Source organism: Apteryx rowi, unplaced genomic scaffold, assembly GCF_003343035.1.
Source record: "Apteryx rowi isolate R43461 unplaced genomic scaffold, aptRow1 scaffold_168, whole genome shotgun sequence".
NCBI lineage: Eukaryota > Metazoa > Chordata > Aves > Apterygiformes > Apterygidae > Apteryx > Apteryx rowi.
Window position 1 is genome coordinate 1,511,485 of NW_020447952.1, and position 23,783 is coordinate 1,535,267.

Genomic DNA, 23,783 nt, shown 5'->3' on the forward strand with positions numbered 1-23,783 from the left:
GCGCCTCCCACCCGGGAAAGGAAGGGAGACGGGTCGGCTCCGGCTCCCCGGCCCGGCGGAGCCCTTGCGCCCTCGCCGCGCCCCCTCCGCGCGGGGGGAGGAGTGAAGGGGGGTCAAGGCGTCGCGGGGTCGCCCCGGTCCCTTGGGCCGCCTCGGCCGAAGCGAGCAGCGGCCGCGGACGCCCCGAGGCCGCGCGTTGGAGCTGGGCGGCCCTGGCGCTCGCCGTGGCCTTACGGAAAGTTAACTGGGAGACGAGGATGCAGCGCCTGTAAGGAAGGAGGCGGCCCGGCTGAGGAACCGCCCGTGTTAAGCTGCCCCCCAAATATTTGCAGTCGGGGTTGCTCAAGTCGCTGCAGACAAGCTTGTCTCTGCTTATGCAAATACCGAGGAAGAAAGAGGGAAGAAAAGCGCTTCCCCAGGCTGCGCCGTCGCTTCATCTGCAGGACGGAAGAACGGGGAGAGATTGCAGAAAACGTCCTCAACTTTCTCTAGTGCCAGGGAAAAAAAAGGTCTCCTTAGGAACACAAGGAGAGCTGCCCTCCTTCTGGAATGAGCTCAGCCGGGAATATCCCTTGCTGTTGGGGCTCTGCTCCCACGAGGAGGCCGGGGTGGTGTGGGCTCGCTCCTCCRCTGCGTTCCTGCGAAATCGGTGAAGACAGTGGTGTTAAAGTGAAATGTTTGTTACATAACCGTTATTGCAGCTGTGCGGTTTACCTTTATGTAACAATTTTAAGGGTTTTTTTTCTTAATTTTTTAGCGTATGCTGTGATTGCCGCTTTTATTGATGCGCAGTTTTTTGCGTTATAACTTGTATGACATCTTAAATGTTCCTTTAAAAAGAAAGAAACTTGGAAAAGGTAACCGAGGTTAAACCAGATGATGCTGAGATATATTTCAATGTGTTAATTCCAGAGAGTATAACCTCTAGTGAGATATCTTTAGAAATGCTTGCTGCTATTTCTAGAAAGCATCATCTGCAGTGTAATGCTTTGAATTCAGTTTTTGGTGAGGCAGAACCCTAAATAAGGTATATAGCTGTAAAGATATAAGTGTTTGACTTCACAAAAGTCATAAACTGGATATGTGCAGTGTGAGGTCAATGGTCTGGTTATGTCACTTAAAACAGTGCTTTTCAGTTTGCACCTTGAGCTTTGATTACCTAGGATTCTTTGTCAGATATGTTTATCTTTCGTCTTAATTCATTGCACCTTCCTCTGAAGGTTAATATGTTGCRTTTGCAGTCACTGAATATCTCCATCTACAGACGTGCTGCTAATACAGACTTCAATATTTTTCTTTATCTTAAATTCCTTTGGAACTTGCCAACTACTTTGGCTTCCAACAAACTTATTTGTTGTTAGCAAAATACAATCTTTTTAGTCTGCTGCAGTTTAGAGAGGTTTGTGGTTTGTTTGATTTACTTTAGAAGACCTAAAGGAGAGATCTTATCGGTACAGCTAGTTGTAAAACAACTCCGAGACAGCCAGTGAAGACTGGAAAATGATTTGCGTGAATGTGAACTGTGCAACACAGATCCTTAAATCAAGAAAGCTCTGCCATTGTATGGAGAGATTGTCAATATGTTCTGTTTCTGAATTTTTTTAAATCTTCTTCACCGATTAGTCTGTGCTTAAGTTTTGACATTAAAGGTGATTCACAGGTTTTTGTAAGTTAAAATGGCCATCTAAGCCGTGTAAAGACAATGCGCTACTGTTTCAAACTGTGTGGATATTTTATCCAGCAACATTCTGTTTTGGTTAGTGTGGGCAGACTGCCTCCTTTGAGGTTTAGTCCGTACCGTCCCACGAGTCCCACTCGCTTTACTTCAAATCTGCGCCGCTCGCTTGGCCATGGAAGCAAGTGTTGAAGCTGCTGGAGGAGAAATCGTTAATATAGATGCGCGCTTTGTACAGCCTACCAAGGAATTACTAAAAGTCACCTCTCAACTCAGTAAAGGGTTTCCTCTCACGATGAGAACTACGGTCTTAGAGAGAAAAAGATGTGTAATGTAATTGCAGTTAACTAGCGTTAGTGCTGTTCGCAATTTGGTTGGGGAAGGGCCAGAATAGCCTGAGCAGACTCTTCCTTTTTGGCATGTCAGGTGCAGCTAAGCTGCTCTGCTAGGTTTCAGTTAATAGTCTTTGAGGGAGGGGAAGGGTATGGGGTTGTGTTCTAATCTAAAATTGCTTGTTTAGTTTGATACCTGTAGTTGTGCAATAGCATGATAATGCGCTGTAGGTGAGGCTGAAAATAATAATACAAAGCTGAGAAAAGGAGAAAATGGTCTTGAGACAGGGTTTTTCTACAGCTGGAGTTCTTACTAGATAGTGGAATATTCCCCTAGAAAATTTAGGAACTTCACCTTTTTTGTCTTTAAAACTGATCTGCATAAAGCACAGTGATATTCCATTAGGGGACAAACTTGCTCTGCCTGAAGTGTGGGTCGTGTGGTCAAGTGCGTTTTCTCGCTTAATGCTTTGATAGATTATGAGTGCCCAGTTTTTAAACTACTGCCTGTTAAAAGTCACTGAAAGTCTCCCAAAGGCATACCAAATTAACTTCTTCTTTCACTAAAGCAAAGAGCGTAAGCTCCATTGCTAGCTAAGAGCTGTTGCTACAGAACCCACTGCATTATATAGCTCTTTTGTTGCTATAATGATCTATGTGGAGTAATKACAAAAGCTTGTTTGTTCGAAAGACTAAAACTAATACAGCGATATGAATACTTAGTCTGCAAAATGACATATTTCCTGAACATTTGATTTGGTAGTAATTGTAAAATGAAAACGCATTTTGTACTACTGGCATAACAATGCCTATTCCACAGTGAAATTAGAGGTAGCATTCCAGAACAGTCTTGTGTTATAATACTATATATGTTTTTCTTACACAGATTATCTTGATAATGGCAATAATAAAATGGCAATCCAGCAAGCAGATAAATTGCTCAAAAAACACAAGGATCTTCACTGTGCAAAGGTGAGTGTGACTGCTGTTCATTGATCTCATCTGGTGAGCGTAGTTCTGAGATCTGGAGTGTCGCTGCTTTTCAAGCACTGTCTGTGGTCTTCCACAAACCGCAGTGCTTCCTAAGCCCTGTGGAATGTTGCTGCCGGTTCTGAATCGCAGTTTCTCGTTTGCCTGAGACCTCGTACAGATTCTTTGAGTGAGTTGCCTCTGATGACTAGAGTGTAGGTAGCTGCGCCTGAGCTAGTGGTCTAGATCCCTGTCATAGCTGCTTCAGGCAAATGTGGCAGGTAAGTTCTGCCTTAAAAATGCCTATTTTAGACTTTAGGTTGAGGTACATACTTGTCTTTGGTCATAAAAGCAACCTAGCTAATCAGTTTAGATGGAAATATTTACTTTGAAGGTGTGTTCCCCAGTAAAATAAAACAAGGTGATTTTGAGGCATTTGCTTTTCTACCTCTTGTTCACTGTTCTCCTTGCTGTGCCGCTGCTGAAGGGAAAGGAGTTTGGTTCTTCTTTTGGTTTTCTGAATATCAGAGTATCTTTCTGCTTTTCTTTTTTTTCCCCCTATGGATTTTCCTTTCCACTTCATACTGCATCTACATTTTGGAAGTTTCCCAAGCTGAAGTGAGTATCACTGACCTGAATCTCATTTATGTCACTTCTGCCTGGCCAGTTATTAGAAAGAGGAGTGAATTGGCAGGACTGGCCAGTTTTCAGTCTGCAGGCAGGAAAAATTGAGTGGCAGCTGATGCCTTAGAGTGCCTGCATGTGCGTTAAGAAATTCAAAGCCACAGCATTTGATGCAGCTCACATCTGGAAGCTTTTCTCCACAGCCATGTGGATTAGAAACTTAATAAAAACTGAAGTTCTGTAGAAGTGATTAGGTGCTTGGGCAAACCTTCTCTTCACCAGGAATGAAAGGATTTTCACTGGTAACTGCCAACTGTGTTTTTAACGGCTGTTTCTGTGTTATATCAATAGGTTCTAAAGGCAATTGGCTTGCAGAGAACAGGGAAGCAAGATGAAGCATATACTCTGGCACAAGAAGTAGCAGCACTTGAACCCACAGATGACAATTCCTTGCAAGCACTAACTATTCTTTACCGGGAAATGCACAGACGTAAGTTTAGTTGGGTTTTGTTCCCCCTTGTCCTTGGCCTTGCTTAAAAATCATAATTATTTATGTTCTTTTTAAAAGTATATGTGGTCCCCAGTTTCATGGAGGGAAAAAAACCTGGACAGTTTTCACAGGAAAGTACCAAGTCCAGAGTTCAAGTATAGGCACATTATTATGAGAGTCAATGAATTTAAATGCTTCATTTGACTCATGTTATAAACGCCTCTTTGATAAAGCTCTAAATGATTGCTATAAAGCAAAGTACTTTGTTTTGGTTTCTTCTCATTAACTTTGTGTACACAGCGTTTAAATGAGTGGCACACTAATCATCCATTGTGATCAGTGTATGAGTTCACTTTTTTTAATGAAAGCTCCTGGAAATTGTTGTTACTATGTATGATAAAGATGACAGATCATACACACTGTGTTTTGGAAGGCACTTAACACAGCTTCTTAGGGCCTGAAGGAAGGCAGTATTACAAACAGAAGGGAACTCCTGACCTGTCATTTGCCTGGGTTATCTTTTTAAACATGGTTTGTTGTTGTGATAGGATATTTAAAACATAGTAAATCATGAATATTGAAGTGTGATCAAGTGAAATTGTACATGCTTTGCTGAAAGAAAGCGGACCTAATATACCGCTTATATATAGCACTAAACAGTTGTTTCTGGCAACTTCTTGTGGTTCTTGATGGTGACAGCAATGTTTACTGTCCAACTGCAGCAGAAAATGACAATGGGGTGAAACCGCTTTTGTAGGAATGGATATCTGGAATTGATCTGCAACCTTTTATTGATGTATATCAATTGCATATATCCTAGTTTATTTCTTTCTGTATACTTAGTGTATTTATGTATATATGTGGTGTTAAAGTAACATTTCTTAAATGTGAAATGTTTTTTGCGACTTCAACATAAACAGTAGAGTCCTGGATATGTCAGGAGTGTTTCCATGATTCTAAACAACTTGTTTAAATGCTAAGCTCAGGTTTTAAACTTTTAGGTGTATACCTCAGAAAGGAAATAGTGGATGTTAGGCACTTCCACTTTGGGTCTTGTAAGAAAATTGATTAGATATTTTATGTGTATGTGTTGAGGATACATAAATTATGTTAAAATTATGAAAGATAAATTACATTTAGTTTTTAATATTGTGCCAGAATATAATTTTGTGTATAAGGGGAAAAAAATCTTTTTTCTTGAAGGAGGGAAAGATAAGTTTTGCTTATCATGGTGTCATAAGTATTTAGTTATGAAAGGCCTATATTAGTATATTATGAAGTATTTTGCTTTTTAAGAATATTAAAATAGGCAATTAGGAAGTAACAGGATATGTGTAACATAGACAAACCTGTGATAATAGCAACTGAATTGATATTAGATTCTGCAAATGTTCTATGTTCTTGATACGTAATTCACGTAGGGTGGTCTAGCATGAATACAAGTCTTGATTCAATTTAATGATCCAAAATAGATAAATTTGCTGAAGCGAAGATTTAGAATTGTTTCTGAGCAGCTTGGTTGTTGCTATTATCTCTGTACGTATTGTTTGAAGCGCATTCTTCCTTTGACTACTGTTTGTAGCGCTTGGGAGCCTGGGAGAGAAAGAGTGCTGTTTCTGTGGCTGATGAGCCTAATTAGATTGCTCTTCAGAATATCAGTGATGCTATCGGAGGTGGCTGTTCTTTAAACTTTATCCCAAACGTATCTTAACACAAGCATCTGCTTTTGGTTTAGCGGAGCTGGTAACTAAACTTTATGAGGCAGCTGTGAAGAAGGTTCCCAACAGTGAAGAGTATCACTCTCATCTCTTCATGGCCTACGCCAGGGTGGGAGAATACAAGAAGATGCAACAGGTACAATCACCAATTTGTGTTCTGGTCGTTTTTAGGTGTCACTTGGATTCTCTTTTTGTATCATACTGTTATTGCCTAAAAAGACCACTGTGGGGTGGGTTGTATGAAGACAAATGTTTCCTTTTCCTTATGTGAGCTAGGACGATGATGTCTTGTTTGTGCATATCTGAACTGATAGGGTATGTTGGTTATTTTGGGACATGAGCTTTCTGTCGATCTGTATTGGGCAGTACAGTGTTTACTTATGAGGCAGTGCATGATAAAGGAATTCTGGAATATATGCGAAAAGATTTAGCAAGATCTTCTGATCCTTATTTTCAAACTTGATACTCCTTAATTTGCTATTTTCTTTAGGAAGAAAAGAGGAATCTTGCCCAAGCTCTTACTGCTGGAATCTAACATATAGTTAGGCTTGTATAGGTTGTAATTCAGTGGAGAAAAAATAAAAGCACTTCTAAGTAGGTCTTACTTTTCAGTTGGCAGTATAGTGTCTTGCTGGTTAGTTTTGTTTTCATCCTTTCCAAATTAGGTGCCTAGAGAATGCCTATAAATGGAAGATTCTTTTCAAAGCACGCGCACTCCCTCTTATGTATAAAAAAGCACACAGAGCCAAGGAARTAAGTTCTAAACTCCCTCTCATTCCTGCTATGTTAAGGTGACTTGAATTTTTGTACAAATCTGGTCTGAATAGTTGAAAGAATATATTGAGCAGTAGTGTTATTCTCCATTCTAGTTCAACCTGTAAACTGCTTTAGTTCAGACTGTAGATGGAGGCAAAGTTGTTGATGTACATAAAGTTTGTCACCTTGTTAAATTTCATGTAGGTATATTAAGAAAGATTAAAATATGCAATATTACTATATATCTGATCTCAAGCCTGCTCCTTATTTGGCTGGTTGAGAGCTGCTTTTTGGTATTACTTATATTTAAATTATTTTCTGAAAAGAAGGCATGAATCTACAGTCTTGATGACTGCATCTTACACCCTTCTCTAATAGGCTGTGGCATTCCACCAATGATGGTGTAACATCAAATTACAGGATTATCATTAACAACATAATACATATGTCWGCGCAAAGTTGGAGCCTAATGTAGAAGGCCATGGATTATTCTTGCTTGCTATATTGTGTAGCTGAATATCCAAAAAATTGAGGTTAACTTTTGCAGCCTAAAGGAAATCAGATTCTAGCTCCACATGGAGTAAAGCTATTTTGTATCCGATAGTTCACTTTTACAGAAACAGGAATTTTCAGTGATGCTTTGGTAAAGGCCTGTTTGATATTGGTTTAAATCTTAATTTCTTTCCTTATTTTATTTGATTTTGTTTTTATGTAGCAGCTTTAAATATTCTCTTATAGATCTGCCTGTAATTTAATGTCTTAAATAGGGACTTCCCTTTTGCTGATTACAGCAAACCTGACTTTAACTCAACTTTATACTTGATCATATGAAAATAATAACAACATTTTTTTGGTTTAAAGAATCTGAGCAAGTTAGTACCATGAGTTTTTCTGATAAAATTTGTAATTCTAGGTATTGCTGTCCATATATTCTGTTTTTAAGGCTTTGTTGGCTTCAAAAGGAACAAGCACTCAGCTCTCTCTTTGTATTTCAGAGTTCGGAAATTCTCAGGAACCTGAGATCACTGATGTCAGCACAGGGCCATCTAAAACTGAACAGTGTAGTAGTCTTAGTTTAGCTATAATAGGGTTGAAAGGTCTACAAAGCTGTAAAAAGTTTTCTTTTATTATTATATAAAAAAAAAATCCCTAAACCCAACCCTCAAAGTTTTGAGTAATTTTCTCTAATGGAAGTATACCTAAAATATGCTATTTTTCTTCAGACCCATATTTAGTAATAGTATTCCTCTCTACAGCCATGAATGGAAAAATACCAGTCTTACCGGGGTAACAATATTTAATGTTTAACTGACCTTTTGTACATTTAAAATATCATACAGATGTGTATCTGATGAAATTACTCCAGCATTGTCAGAGATGGGATGTTCTGAATTGGCCTAAGCGTTAGAGCCAAGCACCTAAGAGATGCAAGCAGTGCATGGATGTTAAGCAACTGGAGAGTGACAGTGAGCCTCTGCCTTGTGTTCTGGGGTATTTCAGCTGGAAGTACTGGAATATGCAAACTAAGATTGCAGTCATAAAACTGGCACAAAAGTTTATACAAATGAAGAGAAATCTTTCTGTGGTAGTAGATTGTATTTTATGTAGTTTCCTACCCACACCAATTAATTGTAAAAATATTGTCCTCTGTTGTATACGAACACTGCAAACCTGTGAGAGAAATGCATGAATACGAATTATTTCTGTGTTGGGCTAGAGAATCTCGAATGCTTTGACTCTGCTTTGATACAGCCAAGCTTTCAGCTCAGTCTTGGTTTAACCACTTCTTTGCAAATTTAGCTGGGCTCATGCTTCGGGTATCTGAGTACGTGTATGTATGAAATAAATGTTGAAGGGTAGTTGTTTACCTGAACAAGGCATGTGCTTTGGTGTGCCTTTAGCCCTGACTGAGCGTGCTGGTGAAAATCAGACCTGGAAACATCCCCCTGACTCCTAAAGAACAGGTCTCCTGCTTTCTGGTGGTGTTACCACTTCTTATTGAAGCTGTCATCTGTTCAGGCAATCAYATGTGCACATGCTCATTGCCATGCCTTGTCAGACCTACTCAAAATATGATAATCTCTGAAAGAGAAACAGTTTCACCCTCCATTTTCTTCTTTAAGAATACATGTTAGGATGGAAGGGCTCGCAGGTTGATAAAATCCTCCCATCAGTTGCTGATTCTGAGTTGTCTGCTGCTATCTTTGCTGCTTAGCTTGCAGTGTCTGTCGTGAAAGCTCAAACAGATGCGTTTTAGGAACGATGAATTTTTGTCTTATGTTTTTCAGGCTGGAATGGCACTTTATAAAATTGTACCCAAAAATCCTTACTATTTTTGGTCTGTGATGAGCCTGATTATGCAGGTAGGTACAGTGTTGCAAATGAGTTTAAGATTTCGCTGCTGGTATAGTGCAAACATAGAAGTGTTTTGAGTGAACAYCACAGGTATTTTAAGTAAAATACCATTTTGAACTGTTTGTTTATGATGCTGGGAGAGAGCTGAGCCCTCCTTAAACAGCATCATTGATATGGTCCAAAATGAATGCTATGGCGTTTTTAATGCAGCTTAACCAGTCTGCCTTATCACATTTATTGAACAACCTATCTGTACTAGTAGCCTACTGTCTGTTTATTTTGGTTTAGTTAAAGAGCTAATAAATAAGTGCTGATTTTTTTTTTCAAATAATATCTGCAGCTCCTTAGCTCAGAAACTGTTTTTCTCTAACTAGATTATAAAGGTTCTAGGAGGAAGAAAAATGAGAGCTCTGAACTCAGCATTTTTTTCAGACTACAGAAACTCTGCAGTACTAGATAGCAGATCAGCTGTGCTGCTGTTAGTTGAGAGATAAATTTTAGGCACTAATCAAACAGCCTGACAAAATATTGGTCAAGCAAAAAGTAAGCATGGAGGCATTAATCACATTATTTACATTAATTACATTGAAGTACTGGGCTATAGAAAAGGCAGACTTGTTCTTGCAACATGGGCATTTTGTGCCTAGTTACATAAGTCTTTGGACAATGTAATCAAGAACGAGCATTTTGGCTTATTACTAGTTTTATTGCTGCCTATATAACAGAGCAGTCATTCTCTGCACGTGACAGATGGCATCTCTAAATGCGTGGTTTGGTGGGGAATTGAAGGACTTGTTTGTTTGTTTTCCTTCTTCTAATGGGGAAAAAAAGCAGTGAGTGGGGCAACACGAAGTTAATGAGCTGTTAAAATAATTCTTCTTTTCCTTAGTCTATATCAGCACAGGATGAAAACCTCTCAAAGACGATGTTTTTGCCGCTAGCAGAAAGAATGGTGGAAAAAATGGTGAAAGAGGATAAGATTGAAGCTGAGGCTGAAGTAAGACTTGCAGATATTTTCAACTTGACCTGAATGTTATTGAGAAAAGGAATGCAGTGTTAAAGGAAGTTGGTTACTGTCTTGGATATTATTTATATATGTAGATATGTTATATCATATATATGATATATATCCATATATATACACACATTGTATCTATCATATGATATGAGATATATATGGATATATCCACATATATGTATGTTATATGGATATATCATTATTCATTATTAGTTATTATTTAATATCTGTTAAAATAATAAGTAGTGTTCTGAAAGTAAATGTGAATGGAATGGGACAAAAGGAGAACCAAGAACAGAGGCCTGAGAGGGATTTGCAAGAGTGTGACCAAGGAAATTTTCTGGTGTTTGATTTGACCGGTGAAGTACTTGATTTTGCTCCCTGGAAGGCCCCAAGAGAAACTTCAGGACTGAGAATGGAGAAAAGACCTAAATTCTTGAATGTTACACCGTGCTGGATGCTAAAGATAGCTATGCAGTYCTAGCTTTCTCCTATTTATAATGACTGTAGCACAAGCCACTTTATTTCTTGGCGCTCCTGTATATTGTTTTACTAGCAAATTTCATTGTAGTCCAATCTTTCTTTTAAGGTTGAACTTTACTACATGATTCTGGAACGTTTGGAGAAGTATCGGGAAGCCTTAGATGTTGTGAGAGGAAAACTAGGAGGTAACTTTTTCTGTCAATATTCACAGTTGTGTGGAGGAACAGCAGCTCCTTGCTTTGCTTCAGGGTTTTTCACTGGTTACCAAAAAAAAAAAAAAAGCTATAAGCTGCTCTGACTCTGAGCAGCACATTGAAGCAAACAGTGGAAGTGCTCTTGTGCGTGTTGTTTTTACCCAGCTGCTTATGGTATTTATATGTTGTATTGCCTGCTGAATTTTGCAGCATTATGTTTATCTTCAGTAATAAAGTAGTCATATGTTACTTTTTAGCTGCCATCTTAGGAAAAGTGCATCCTGTGTTTTTGAGGATTCACTTTTTTCCGGTGATTAAATGCATGTGCAGCTTAAAGGAATTGGGCTATGAAAATTTCCATAGGAATCTGTTCTATTCTGCACTCAACACGATGCTTTTAAAGAAAAGAGTTTTCAGAGAGAAGATGAAGGTTTTCTTCTGAAGAGAACTGAGTGGGTTGTAGTTTGGTGTTTGTAGCTTTCTTACTTTCTGCAAGTACTAGGTGGGCAACTATTTTTTCTGTACTGATTCTGTGCCTAGAACTCTTCCCTGTTCAAAAATAAGTACTGATCTGTCAAGATGTTCCTGGTGCTACCGTATGTAGTGAGATAGGAAGCCGCAGCACAATTAAATGCGGATTCTCCTGCTATATATTGGCTAAAACCTTAATTTCTAGCACTGTTGCTCTGCAATATGCAGGATGTTAAAATGTCAGTGATTTATCATGCAATTTAGCAGTATTTTTAGTACTGGTTCTGGCCTTTCCATCTTTGAGGGCCTCTCTTGTTGTTTTACATTTACTGCTTTGCACCCTTGGCTATAATAAGGTGCTTTATTCAGAAAGTGAAAGAAATCAGTGGATTAAATAAAATTGCACTTCTGTTTTAATTTAGAGAAACTGACAAGTGAGCTCCAAAGCCGAGAGAACAAGTGCATGGCGATGTACAAGAAGCTGCGCAGGTGGCCCGAGTGCAACGCGCTGTCTAGAAGGCTGCTGCTGAAAAAGTGAGTTGAGATTTCTGCAATTCTGCTAAAAGGAATGAAGGAGGAATTCCTGGCTGGTTGTGAATTGCCTGTTTAGTGGYTCTTGTAAAGGGTGGTTAAAATAGAATAGCATCAGAGGTTCTCAAAGCATTTCCAAGCATTTATACTCCAAAGCCTGAGGGAAAAGGCAAAAAAATAAAGCRGTATAGAGACATGGTGGAAGTCACACAGAGTCAGGGCCACGACTGTAGTTCCTTCTCTTTGAAGGTCTGCTGACTTTTAGTGACATGTTCAAGCAATAAACTTTTGTTTCCCTCCTTATTTCTAAAGGCTCTTCTGGCTGTCCAGCCGCAGTTTTCAGGGTGGGAGAAGATGGGAACTGCATTTACACTTAATTTCCTGGAACTCCATTTCTCTCAGTTGGCCAGACTTTCTTCTGGGAATTGCATCTAATGCTTTGAACAGATGCACCAGAACAGAACATACCAGTATGATCAGATCTGTATCATGGAACTGTCAAAAGGGGGTTGTTTTTTATTTTTTGTTTAGCTGTGCCTTAATCCTAAACAAAAAATAAAAAGCGATCTTAAAGATTAGGAAGTCCTGTCTGCAACACCTGTCCAAGGGGACTGCRAAAAGTGTTTCTCTTCTAAGGAGTTGTTCATAGTATTTAGTGTTTGTTAAATATATTTGCCATGGAAAAACAGGAAAACAAGCTTCTGCTTTACAGGACACACAAAAGTAAAATGGGGGAGGGATGACCTCGCAACACTTACAATACGCTTAAAACTAGCATGAAGACGTTTTCAGCTTCCTTTCACTTTTGGCATCTCCTTTTCTGCAGCTCCTTAAATTGCTCTGAAAATGGGCTGGTGAAACATCTCCTGTCTTAGTGTTTTTATGGGGATATGCTTGAGCTRTGTCTTCTGATTGGAATACAAATGCAAAAAGGAGAATTTGCAACTTGCCTCAACTCTGTTTTGAAATCGTTTACCTTGATATATTTCAAGAAATTCAGAATGATTGCATTATTTTAAGATGTGACACCTTCTCACGGGAAAATGATTCTTATTGCAGTTGTTTTTCTGTAATCTTCATATGTGCTATTCCTTTTTATGCAGTTTTCTGAGTGAGTTACAGTATTGGCACTTCCCTAAACTTTGTTCCATGCCTTATTTTTGTTTTAGCTCAGATGATTGGCAGTTTTATATTACTTACTTTGATTCTGTGTTTCAACTCATTGATGAATCCTGGACACCTCCACTTGAAGAAGAGCAGTAAGTTAACTGTTTTGTGGGGGATTTGTCTTTCCTTTGTGCTAAAAAGAACTATGTTTACCTTCACATATTCAGTATAATGCTGTTTGCATCTTTGGATGACTTCCTGACATCAGGCCCAAAATGATGTCTTCTCCCTACTTGATTTTRGAGGCTGCCAATAGCCTGCTGGAAACCGCTATATAAATAGTGGCTTGGACACTGTAGAGCTCTTCCGGGTCATACTTTTCACAGTGATTGAGGTAGAGAATCAAGCCAGACTTCCTTAAGAGCGTTTTGGGAGTATGCTGAATACATGTTGTCAATGCCTTAGGAATGGGAAAAGTCAAAGAATTTTTTGTCTCTTTAATTGCACAGCTCTTTGGAAGGAGAGGTGCACTATTCTATAGAGCAAGCTGTGAAATTTATAGAAGACAGAATAACAGAAGAATCTAAGAGCTCTCGGCCACTTCGGGGACCATATTTAGCTAAACTGGAGCTGATTAGRCGTTTGCGACACAGAGGTTGTAATGATGAACATAAACTAGGTAAGAGCCACTAACTGGATGATAATTTAATATTTTAGGGAGAGAACACAAACTTAGAAGAAGCTTTTTACATTTAACTCAATGATTTTCCAGTGCCTGTTATGAAAACGTGTGCACTGTTTGGTGTATAAAGAACTTGGAAAGTATTAGAAGCACCACCCTGAAGAAGAGCAAGTAACTCTAAACTACTCCAGGGCTTGTAAGAGAAGTTTTCAAAAGCACCTACTGGATGTAGGAGCACACAGTCAGGGACTTTGCAATGAAAAGTGCATTGCTGATACACTGCTTTTGTAGAAAGTCAGTCTTGCTGTTTAGCTGTAATCTCTGGGTGACTTTCCTTTTGATTTTTTTATCAATAATCCCAGGATTCATTTTTAAAAACTCACATTTAAAAATCACATTGGGGAGTCAGTGAAGGAGAGAATATGATTAGAGCAAAATCTTTGCTACTCACTAGTTCCTTTTATATTTGCATCCAAAAATAAATTACTGTTAGATAAGCAGAGACTGTGTATGCATGCCTGTTTTGCTGAGCTCTTATCTGCTAAAGTAGCTTGAATGAAGCTCTTGGGGTTTTTTTTTTTTTTTCCATGTGTCCTTGGTTACCAAAGACATTGAGCCTCTGTTAAAATCTGCAGTAGTGCAGCTATCCGTTTTGTAAATCACTGTAATCTCAAAAAAAAATKCATTACTGAAGACTTCTTGTAGTGATTTTACAGGTTCAGCTTTTAATGGAGCATTTAAAAAAATGAACTGGCCTTTTTGCTAGGTGATCCAGAAGAACTAATGTTCCAGTACTTCAGAAAATTTGGGGACAAACCCTGCTGTTTTACTGATCTCAAAGTATTTGTGGATCTCCTCCCAGCCAGCCAATATACAAAGGTAAGGAAAGATAAAGAAATGGTGGGAAGAACTGCAGAGCTTGTTCACAGGCTGGTCCCTTTAACTTAAGACATCTGATGGTCATATTAAAAGGCTGGAAATATGACATTGTTATCCTTTATTAGAAACTTTGAAAACTCCTTGCACTGCAGAAAATATAATGAATATCTGAATTCTCTGAGTAATTTCATTGAGGGATTTTTACTGGAGGCTTTTATAGATTTGATCTTGCAAAGTCTCAGGCCCAGATGCAGTATTCATTTGGCCTTTTTATTGCCATTTCAAGGCACAGGTTTCTTTGAGCAGTTTCTCTGCTGCAGCRTTGAAAAATGGATGGATCGATGGTGACCAAGAGACCAAGTGTAACTTTCCAGAAGCTCTCCCTGAAACAAGCCCTCTTGATTGAAAAGACTATTTGTGCAGAGTCACGAGCAGCTTGTTGAATGAGTTCAGCAGCTGGGAATCCTGTCACTCRCCCATTGTTTTTCTAAGCCATTGTGTAAAATATCAGAGCTGGGTTGGGCTAGACAGAGAATGCTGGACCAGGCAGGGGCTGCTGATAAAATGTTTGTTCACAAAGTATAGATAGTGCTGTTCCCTTTATTTAAAAAAAGGAATATTCCCCTATTGCTAATGCAAGCTCGTCCCGCAGCCTCACTAATAACAGTAATGATGGCCCTTGCATGTATGGCTTGCTGCTGATGTTTTAAGTTGAAAGGCACGTTCCTTCCCCTGCTGGCAACAGGTGTGATCAGTGGAATATTTAACTCAGATGTATGGAAATGGTGATACTTACATATCTCTTAAGGTAACCCTTAAGTCCTGAAGCACTGAAGAAGTTTAATCCTAGCTTTCCAGGAAACAAATTCTTAATCTGGGGGAAAAAATTATATTTAATACTAATAGTTCAGGCAACAGGCGTTTCCCAGTACTTGTAAAAAGCCTGAATTTGAATAAATTCTGTAAAATTTTCTGACTGGCCTTGAAATTGTTGCTGATTTAGTGAATGTTTCATTTTGTTGCATGCTGACGTGGTATTAGAAGGCATTTCCAGCATGTGGCTACCTTCTGGCTGTTGTGTCTCAGTAGCATGCATCCGCGGCTTAATGCGGCCAAGGAGACTTGTAGCTGAAGAGGATTAGTGGTGTTAAAATGCAGATGAGTGGGGTTCTTTGGTTTTTTTATTTTAATTAACTTCAGCATATGGGAGCAATGCAGCAACTCTAAGTGCTGAGCAGAGAAATGAAAAGAATTCAAAGGGAATGTTTAAGAAAACATGTAATGGTTTGAACTGTGATAAACGCTGTAAGAGTGCTTTGTGAGAGTGGAGGCAGCTAAGAGCTGAATCTTCAGTAAGGAAGATATATGAAAAGGGGGGAGATATGTAGGCAGTTGAGGTGTATTTTGTTGTTTATACTAGCTTAAATTTCTGGAAGCCTTTTTTTCACTGTTACTGATTTTGATTCACATCCTGGACAGCTTTTTCTTTTTTAGATCTACTGAGAAAAAATATATTTGCTAAAGCTTTTGTAGGTCTCTTAACTTAAAGGAAATATTTTTAGGTTGGCTTAGAATAATTCTTGTTGCACAGCAACAGATGTTGAAGTAAGTCTTCTAAGTAATGGAGCCGTCATACTCTTCCCTTGCAGCTGCCCGCAGCAAGTGGGATGAAGGCAAGTCAGTTCTCATAGCCATTTGTTTAGGATCTATGAACTCTAAAGCAAGTCAGGCTGTTCAGAAACACTGGTATATGCTTCAGTGAGGACTCACGTTGTAGCGCATCGCTGGGAAACGTACAGGAGAGAAAAATGGGAGCAAAGCCTTAAAGTGCTGTCTCAAATGCAGAGCTCTTAACTGCGTAGTGTATTTGCTGATTTTGGTTAAGAGTGTGGAGAAAACAGAGGAAGAGCTTACTGCAGCGAAATAGGCTTTATTGCCCAGGCTGCACATCGTGATTTTATGTGCACCTTCAAGCACAAGGGATAGTGCTTGAACTACCACCTTTTCTACTAATAGCCAAGCAGAAGCTGTCTGTCTCCGTGCTGACACACTGAGGCTATGAAGTGCCAGATTTTTTTTTTTTTAAGAGCTGTGAATAATGTTACAGTTCAGTAGTTGAGAATGTGGTGATCTTGTCGGGCCATTAGGCAYGTGCAGATATTTCAGGAATAATTGCTGTGATGGCATCAGTCTTGACTTCTTKGCAGGGTAGATGGGAATATGCAGCCAAATGATTTGGTTGACCTTGCCCAGCTTGGTAAAATCGTGGTCAAATTGAAAACATTTGCCAACAAAGTCTCTATCAAAGACTAGAAAACTGGAATTGCTGTGCATGGAGCTCTTATCCAGCTGTCATGGTTTTTTTCTAGGGTATGCGTTTGATGCAGTTGGTTTTGTTAACTCAGTTTTAAGTTTGTAACTTGGTTTAAGTTTGTAAACTTGGTTGAATCTTAGGGCAGGAATAAACCTCTGTCCAGTGCTGACTGTGGGGTGAGAAGTCTGCTGGTGCCTAGTAGAACTGTAAACAGTGAGAGGCTGCTTTTCTTCTACAGCTTATTTCTTGAATTAAGTCATTAATCAAAGGTGATGACCTCACTGGGTTCAACACCTTGCTTCAGGATTGAGAAAAAATTTAATAGCTTGTACAAACCATCGTTTCCTTTAAGTGCGCTGTTAAGCTTTTCAGTAACTAATTTTTTAATTGCCTGTGTTCCTACTGTGAGTGTTAACAGGTGCTTAAAAAGTCCCTGGTGTGTCAATGTATTGGAAACTTTTCTGTGAATATTGTTCGGATTTTTTCCTCCATCTGTTTGAAACTTTCTAAAAGCTATTGAGCTAAAGTCATAACTGTGTGCTCACYGCTTTTATTAAAAAAAAAAAATTACAGCAAGCTCTTTAACCACTGATTTCAGTGCGACTTCCAGATTGATACTGACGTTATCKCCAGATTGATACCGACGTTATCGCCTCATCCTTTCCCCATTTGAGGGAGGAAAGGATGCTTTTTGTTTGTGCAGCCCCAGGTGCCTTGCAGAACTTAACTCTGGTGTTTCTCTTTCAGTTCATCAGTCAGTTGCTGGAAGTAATCCCTCTGTCAGCAACAGCAGAGAGCGAAATTGCACTGCCGGATGATATCAAAGCCCTGCAGCAACACTTGTGTGTGGTGCAGCTCTCAAGGTTGCTTGGTATCTATCATGCCATGGATAAGAAGCAGAAGCTGACTGTGGTCCAGGAGCTGATGTTAAGATACCGCCATGGACTGGAGTTTGGTGAGAAGAGTCTCGAAACTACTGTTGCKGTTCCTTTACTGCTTTTAGTGAGCAGAAGCTCAAGGCTTTTCTGGAGGGAGGGAACAGCGCAAGCTCTTACGGCCAGTGCTGCTGTTGGTGCAAAGCACCAGTGACTCAGCTAGACAGTGTTTTACCYTCTCTTGTATGGTGACRTCCTTGGTCTTGCCAAYRTGTTTYCTTTTAATTTTGTTTCTTTTCAATTGTCTGTCTTAAAGACAAATTAGGCATTCCAGAACAGATCAGATGGTACATTTGTATCATATGTTTGGCAAAATTGCCTGACCTTTTAAACAAAACCAGTTTATATTACAGGTCTACTTAGGACAAATACRGGGGCAATAATGTCTATTTATACATCTTGCAGTTGTAGGAGAATCTTTTTTTTCTTCCAGCAGCTATTAGCGTATAAAGTGGTCCAGATTCACTTGTGTTCTTAAATATATGTATTTCAAAATCTTTAGCAGAATTTTCCTGTTTAACACAAAATATTTGAATTTGCAAAGCTTTGGGTTTTCTGTGAGTTATTTTCTTAAGTTTATTTTTCTTTCTCTTTGGAGTCTGAATCCAAGCACAGAAGAGGCAAAGTGGAATGTGCCCCTCTGGCATTTCAAAGAGAATGAACTGAAAACAAAATAAATGAAGAAATGCAAAATACTTACAGTTGTTTCACTTTTTAAGAAAATTCTGGATTTTATAAATAAGCTGTGATGATTATGTGCCTGACTGCTATGTCATTTCATAATGCTGGCAGTGTAAAAAAAAAAAAACAACAAAAAAAAACAGCTGACAGCACTGTTGTATGAAATGTTTGAACTGTGCAGTTCAAGGGTGACTTTATTTTTCTTTTCAGGGAAATCTTGTTTGAAAACTGAATTGCAGTTTTCAGATTATTACTGCCTGCTTGCAGTTCACTTGCTGCTTGATCTGTGGCTAGAGGAAGGTATGTCCCTAAAATTGTCTGTCTTAATCCCAACTAGTGTTCTGTTCATACCTGCTCTTTCCTGGATGGTCAAGTCCTGCTTTCTTTGAGATAAWGGGCTGCTTTTGGACAAAAGGTGTCACTGCCAAATCCCATGGAGTTACACTGTTATGGGYTGGCTGTTCCAGAGCAGAACCAGATGTCTTTTTTTTTCCCCCCCCTTTTTCTTTCCTAGATCTGTTTTTATCCATGATTTATAAATAGTAGTTCTCCCTTGTGATTTATTATTAGAAGTTTTAACAGAGCAATGTATCTATAATCATTGCTTATTATTTATCTTGAGGAGGAGTTTGCTTATTGCTTTRTGGTTCTGTAGGAAGGCATGGCTTCTGGCTCAGCTTACTAACTGAAACTAAAAGTAGATTTTGGGGACAGAATAAAATAGACAAATCAAATGAAGAGAAGTAGATGGGACATCAGTGTGGTGGGGAGAAGAGTCTTGAGCGTTGTGTGGACGTTGCATGATCCAGACTGGATGCAGCACCCTGCATGGTTCCGGTAGGGCGACTGTGCCCCTGTGGCCAGCGTGTACCTGGCATGGCTTGTTAGTCGCACAGCTTTCTGTTTTTCTCAATCTGAGGTATTCCAGGAGTCCCTCTGTTCAGTTGGTGTTTGAGCCAATTCTCACTTACTGACCTAAAGAGACTTAATTTTTCCTGGTTAATCCCTGTGAAGTCCTGGCAGAGCTTTGCTGGCGACTCCTGCAGCTCAGTGCTGTCTGTCCTCAGAAGCTTGTTCTGCATTTCCTGTGCAGATGTTCTCTCCCTTTGCACAAGTTCTTCTGCCAACTCCCTTCTGATGTCAGAGGTGTTTCGAGGATATTTTTCCCTTGCTGCCATATTGTCTCCGGGCTCCTCTGCTTCTAGGGCTTCTGCTCAGACCTGTTGCCCTGTGCAGAATATTCTGCACTGCACATCTGCTCTGCCCACCACCCTACTGTCCGAATTGCGCAGAGTCTGCCTCCGGTGGTGGGTGTCCTTGGGCACTGTTTTAATTCCTGCCTGTGCAGCAGGCAGTTATGGCTTTGTCCTTCTGGAAGAAGGTTTAGTCTTTAACCTGGGTAAATCCCTCACACCCTCACAGGTGGAGCGTCACAGGCTCTTGAATTCCTGTTTCTGGGCTGATCTTTCATAATGCTTGGGAGGCTCTGTGGTTACAAGCTAGAAATCCTGAACAGCCCAGGACCCCTTAGGGGAAGTCACTTCTGCTGGTGGCCATGCGTGAGGGCTTTGCTCTTTGACAGATGTGAGCTGGGTATTCCCTGTGACGAATTATTCCTCTGCCTTTGCCTCCAGACAGCRGTGGAAATGCTGGGCTGGGTGTTASGTTTAAGGGCAGCAAGGTGGCTGATGAACGCAGTCTGCGTGTTTAAATACACGGGTCTGTTTCGGGAGAGGTGTGTAACACGGGGAAGGAAGCTTYGATGCCCAAGTGAGTTGTGCTGCCGGTGTTCAGCGCCTCTCTCTGATCACGCCTGTCTGTGTTTGTGTCCTTGTCACCAGGTGAAGAGACGGCTGTGTGGCAGTGCCTGACCCTCTTAGAAGAGGGGCTATCTCATAGTCCTTCCAACGCTCAGTTCAAATTGCTGCTCATTCGAATCTACTGCAGGCTTGGTGCATTTGAACCTGTTGCAGAACTGTATTCCAGCCTTGATGCAAAACACATACAGCACGACACCATCGGGTGGGTAGTATATACTGAGAATAATTGGTCAAGGTGACCCTCCATGAACCAGTCCTGAGATCTACTTCCTTTGCCACTCAAAGTTACCAGAATATCAGACTTTCACAGGGCGTTGGGTAAAAAGTGTTTTAGAATAGCAAGTCACACTTGCATTAAGTCTATTGTAGTGTGTTCCGTTTTTAGTGGAGCATCTGTTTGTTCTGGGTGTTGGGAGCACTAACTACAAGGGATCTATTTTTTTTCTTCTGTGAAAGAAATCTGTGAAATGTGTATCTCGATGCCAGTCATAGCTTGGTGTTCTGGCTTGTGTCACTGCTCAGCAAAGCTTGGGAGCACTAGGTAAAACACATACACCAAATGGCCTTGCTTAGTTTGTAATGTGTTCATAACATATATTTTGTGGGTATTTAATTCAGTAAAGCTCTTGTACAATTAACAAGATGGTTGCAGGAACTCCATGCCCCCGTTTTCTGTTTTTAAAAATATTAAGAATTCCTTTCATTACTGTTAAGATTAAATTTTAATATGTATGTTGTGAATGCCCTCTGTTAAATCTCCAGACTTTTCATAAAAGCTGAATGAAAATGAAATTCATAAAAGATGAATTTTCTTATGCTGCATTTCTGTGGTCGGAGTTGCCCCCGATGAAGTTCAAGATTCCCCAGCGCTGTGTGCCGATGTCTGACTTGCACTGTGTTGTGTTGCAGCTATCTTCTGACGCGCTATGCAGAGTCTCTGGGCCATTATGCTGCTGCATCCCAATCCTGCAATTTTGCACTCAGGTTTTTTCACTCCAACCAGAAAGATGTAAGTTGAAAGAAAMCTCTCTGTCCTTGTAACAGAGCAATTATGTCGTGATGCCTTACAGAAGTCTGTGCCCTATGTGAGGGCTTATGGGACTGGAGCAAGTTATAACACACAGGAATACTATGTGCAACTTCGGTTATAGTAAAGGCTGGCTCAACCTGTGTTTCTCATTACAAGCAATTGTAACTTATTGCTCTATGGGACTTTGCTTCTAGGTTTTTATTTTTAAAAGTCAATGTTAATACTCCTCAAAAATTGGGTGTGGTTACTTTTAGATGAATGGGTTGTGATTTATGCACTAATTCAAGTGAAATATAATGTGGCAAATGGCAAGTCCTGGTGCTGTAGCCTCTAGCATTTTAGAAAGCCAAACAGCAGCCAGGGATRGTGTGTTCAGGTGTTGCTGGCATACATACGAATCCTTTGTATTACACTTATTGAAGCAGCATACTTCAGCTACAGTTGTCCTGGGTACTCAGGGCTGGTGGGGAATATTTGTCATTATAAAAGGTAATGAAAGAGGAAGGAAYGAGGTGGAAGAATTTCAGGTGGGAGGCAGGGGAAAGAAATGACTCAAAGTCTCAGCTTCACTGAAGGCAGAGCAGAGCTTGAGATTTGACCTTATTTTGAAGTGACAGAATCAAATTGCAAAAGCTGGTCTTGTGCTAATGGGAACTATCTGCTTTATCCAATTCACATCAAAAAGTGGTGTGAATTAAAAGAGAGTCTATTTGACTGAAAAGCTTAGGACTAGAATGGAGGAGATAGTGAGGGGAGAGTAGCTGAATTCCTCTAAGACATCAGGTACTTCCTAAAATACGCTCCATGAACTAGGCATCTAGCATACTTGTGGCTTGCTGATTAGTAACTGTACTGTCCAAGTAAGATTCTTGACAAGTACACTGTGATGTACATTCTGATACATTTATAGGGAAAACAGTGCTGTCTCAGAATTCCCATGGAATCATGAAAAATTATCTAAGTAGGAAAATGGTGAAGCAAGATACATTTTTTTAAAATCTTAGTGAAAATATATACAGAAATAAACAAATAGTCTAGAATTGCCGTAGGGAACTGTAGGCATAATGTTGGTCCACCTCCCTAAAACTTGCAAGGCAGTCCCATTCTGAGGAGAAGAAACAGATCCTGTATATTTATATTTTATGAAGTTTGATCACTGGTGAGAGGTAGGTGGAAAGAAATGATTCTCACTTGGTAAGGAACTAAGGTGCAATCCAATTGCAACTCTTCCAGTCAGTCACTGGCTAAGCAGGCTCCCAAGGCTCTGCAGTCTTATAACTTGCTTTCCCTCCCTCCCAGAACTAGATAAAACAGAGGATTTGTCTATACTCAATAGTAAAGATGCTCACATAGTACCTGTAACACAGTAATTCCCTTGYTCTTTTGGCAACCTAGGTAATTCCTATATACAGGATACCAGTTACCATTTTCCTGTCCTTGGAAGGTAGAGATGCTGAGTTAGTGTCACCTGCGTCTGACCCAGAAATGACACTTTACTATGCRGAGGGGGATGCACAGAGATGCACATGAATGGTGCACTGGGAGCTTGCTCTCGTCTGCTTCCCTCAATTACTTGTTGTTTAAGCACTGATCCTACTTGCTCTGGGTTCCTGAGTCAATGTTTTGTGCTGGAGTGAAAGCCTGGATCCAAACAGCTTTCTCCTACATACCTGTTGCTTGTAATGGCTTCTTATCCTTTTTGATGAGGAGTAACTTGTTTCTTGTTTGAAAGTCACTCGGTGGGTATTAATGAAAAGCATGCCTAGAATCAGCTGTCTGAATAAAACCTTTGACTGCAGTGTGCCAGGTGAGAAAAGTGAACTGAAGAGACTGCCAGATGTGACTTATCTGCTTGAGAGCAGCAAGAAATCATCTTTCCCTGGAAAAACACTTCGACTGAAGTAATTTCAGGTGTGGTTACTGCCTCTGAGCACTACCTTGGAAGAAGGTTATTGACATGAATGATGATAATGGTGCTTACAGGAGAGAAGAAGTGATTGTCTCCATAGCTCAACATCTGTACACAGATAAAGACCCACTGAGCCATGTTCTAAGTGCTGTTCCCAAGAAAACGCTACTCCGCTAATGTTCCAGAAATGACGAAAAGGTGGTGCCTGAATAAATTGACCTGCTTCACTACCACACCTTAAAAGGTTGGAATTGCAAGAGGGAGAAAAAATGATGCAATCAGCGTTACGTAATTCTTCGTGTTACGAGGCAAGGATATGTCTCTGAAACCAACTTGTGCCATGTTTCTTCTTGGAGATAGTGTTGCGACCAAAGGACCATGAGCCGTTATTGATCTTGGGTAGCAGAGTCAATCTCGCACGTATCCTGGACGCTTTCACTGGTTACCACCTGAAGTTGTTTCTCATGGGGAAACGCATCAAAAGCTTTACAAGTTTGCAAATAGCAGGTGTCCTTAAAACCAGCCATGAGGTGCAAATTGCAGGAGGTCAAGGCTCATTTCAGAGTACTGCTTGTCTAGGATGATGCCATATCAAGAATGGAGAGAATAGGGAAAAAAAAGTTCCTTACCCTAAGATGTGTCTTCAGTATTGCAAGGTCAGAATCTGCCACCAGTTTCTTTGCTTCTGTGGTTCTGCTGGGGTTGCCCCTTCATGCTAAGGGTCTTGACATCAGCTTCCCATTCAGATCCGTAACAGCATCTAACTGCAGTGTTAAAGGAGGACTATCCTTTTAAAGTTACCTTTTTAGC

The 23,783-nt window shown here is 40.0% G+C and overlaps 1 protein-coding gene across 4 annotated transcripts in view; it reads left to right on the top strand.

Moving 5' to 3' along the window:
* Window positions 1-335: 335 nt before the first annotated feature.
* The window catches only part of NAA25 (N(alpha)-acetyltransferase 25, NatB auxiliary subunit), a 32,822-nt gene continuing 9,374 nt past the window's right edge, over window positions 336-23,783 (top strand). The window contains exons 1-15 of one of the 4 annotated variants that reach the window (XM_026060354.1): window positions 336-509; window positions 2,894-2,979; window positions 3,952-4,090; window positions 5,826-5,944; window positions 8,853-8,927; window positions 9,809-9,916; window positions 10,527-10,605; window positions 11,508-11,619; window positions 12,786-12,875; window positions 13,233-13,402; window positions 14,172-14,284; window positions 17,346-17,553; window positions 18,425-18,514; window positions 20,056-20,236; window positions 20,944-21,043. In XM_026060354.1, the coding sequence (XP_025916139.1) occupies window positions 2,920-2,979; window positions 3,952-4,090; window positions 5,826-5,944; window positions 8,853-8,927; window positions 9,809-9,916; window positions 10,527-10,605; window positions 11,508-11,619; window positions 12,786-12,875; window positions 13,233-13,402; window positions 14,172-14,284; window positions 17,346-17,553; window positions 18,425-18,514; window positions 20,056-20,236; window positions 20,944-21,043 (1,644 nt within the window). In that variant the 5' untranslated portion in view covers window positions 336-509; window positions 2,894-2,919. Of the gene's footprint in view, window positions 677-769; window positions 858-2,893; window positions 2,980-3,951; window positions 4,091-5,825; window positions 5,945-8,852; window positions 8,928-9,808; window positions 9,917-10,526; window positions 10,606-11,507; window positions 11,620-12,785; window positions 12,876-13,232; window positions 13,403-14,171; window positions 14,285-17,345; window positions 17,554-18,424; window positions 18,515-20,055; window positions 20,237-20,943; window positions 21,044-23,783 lie in introns of those variants that run through there. The other 3 variants (XM_026060351.1, XM_026060352.1, XM_026060353.1) reach the window with 3 other exon arrangements.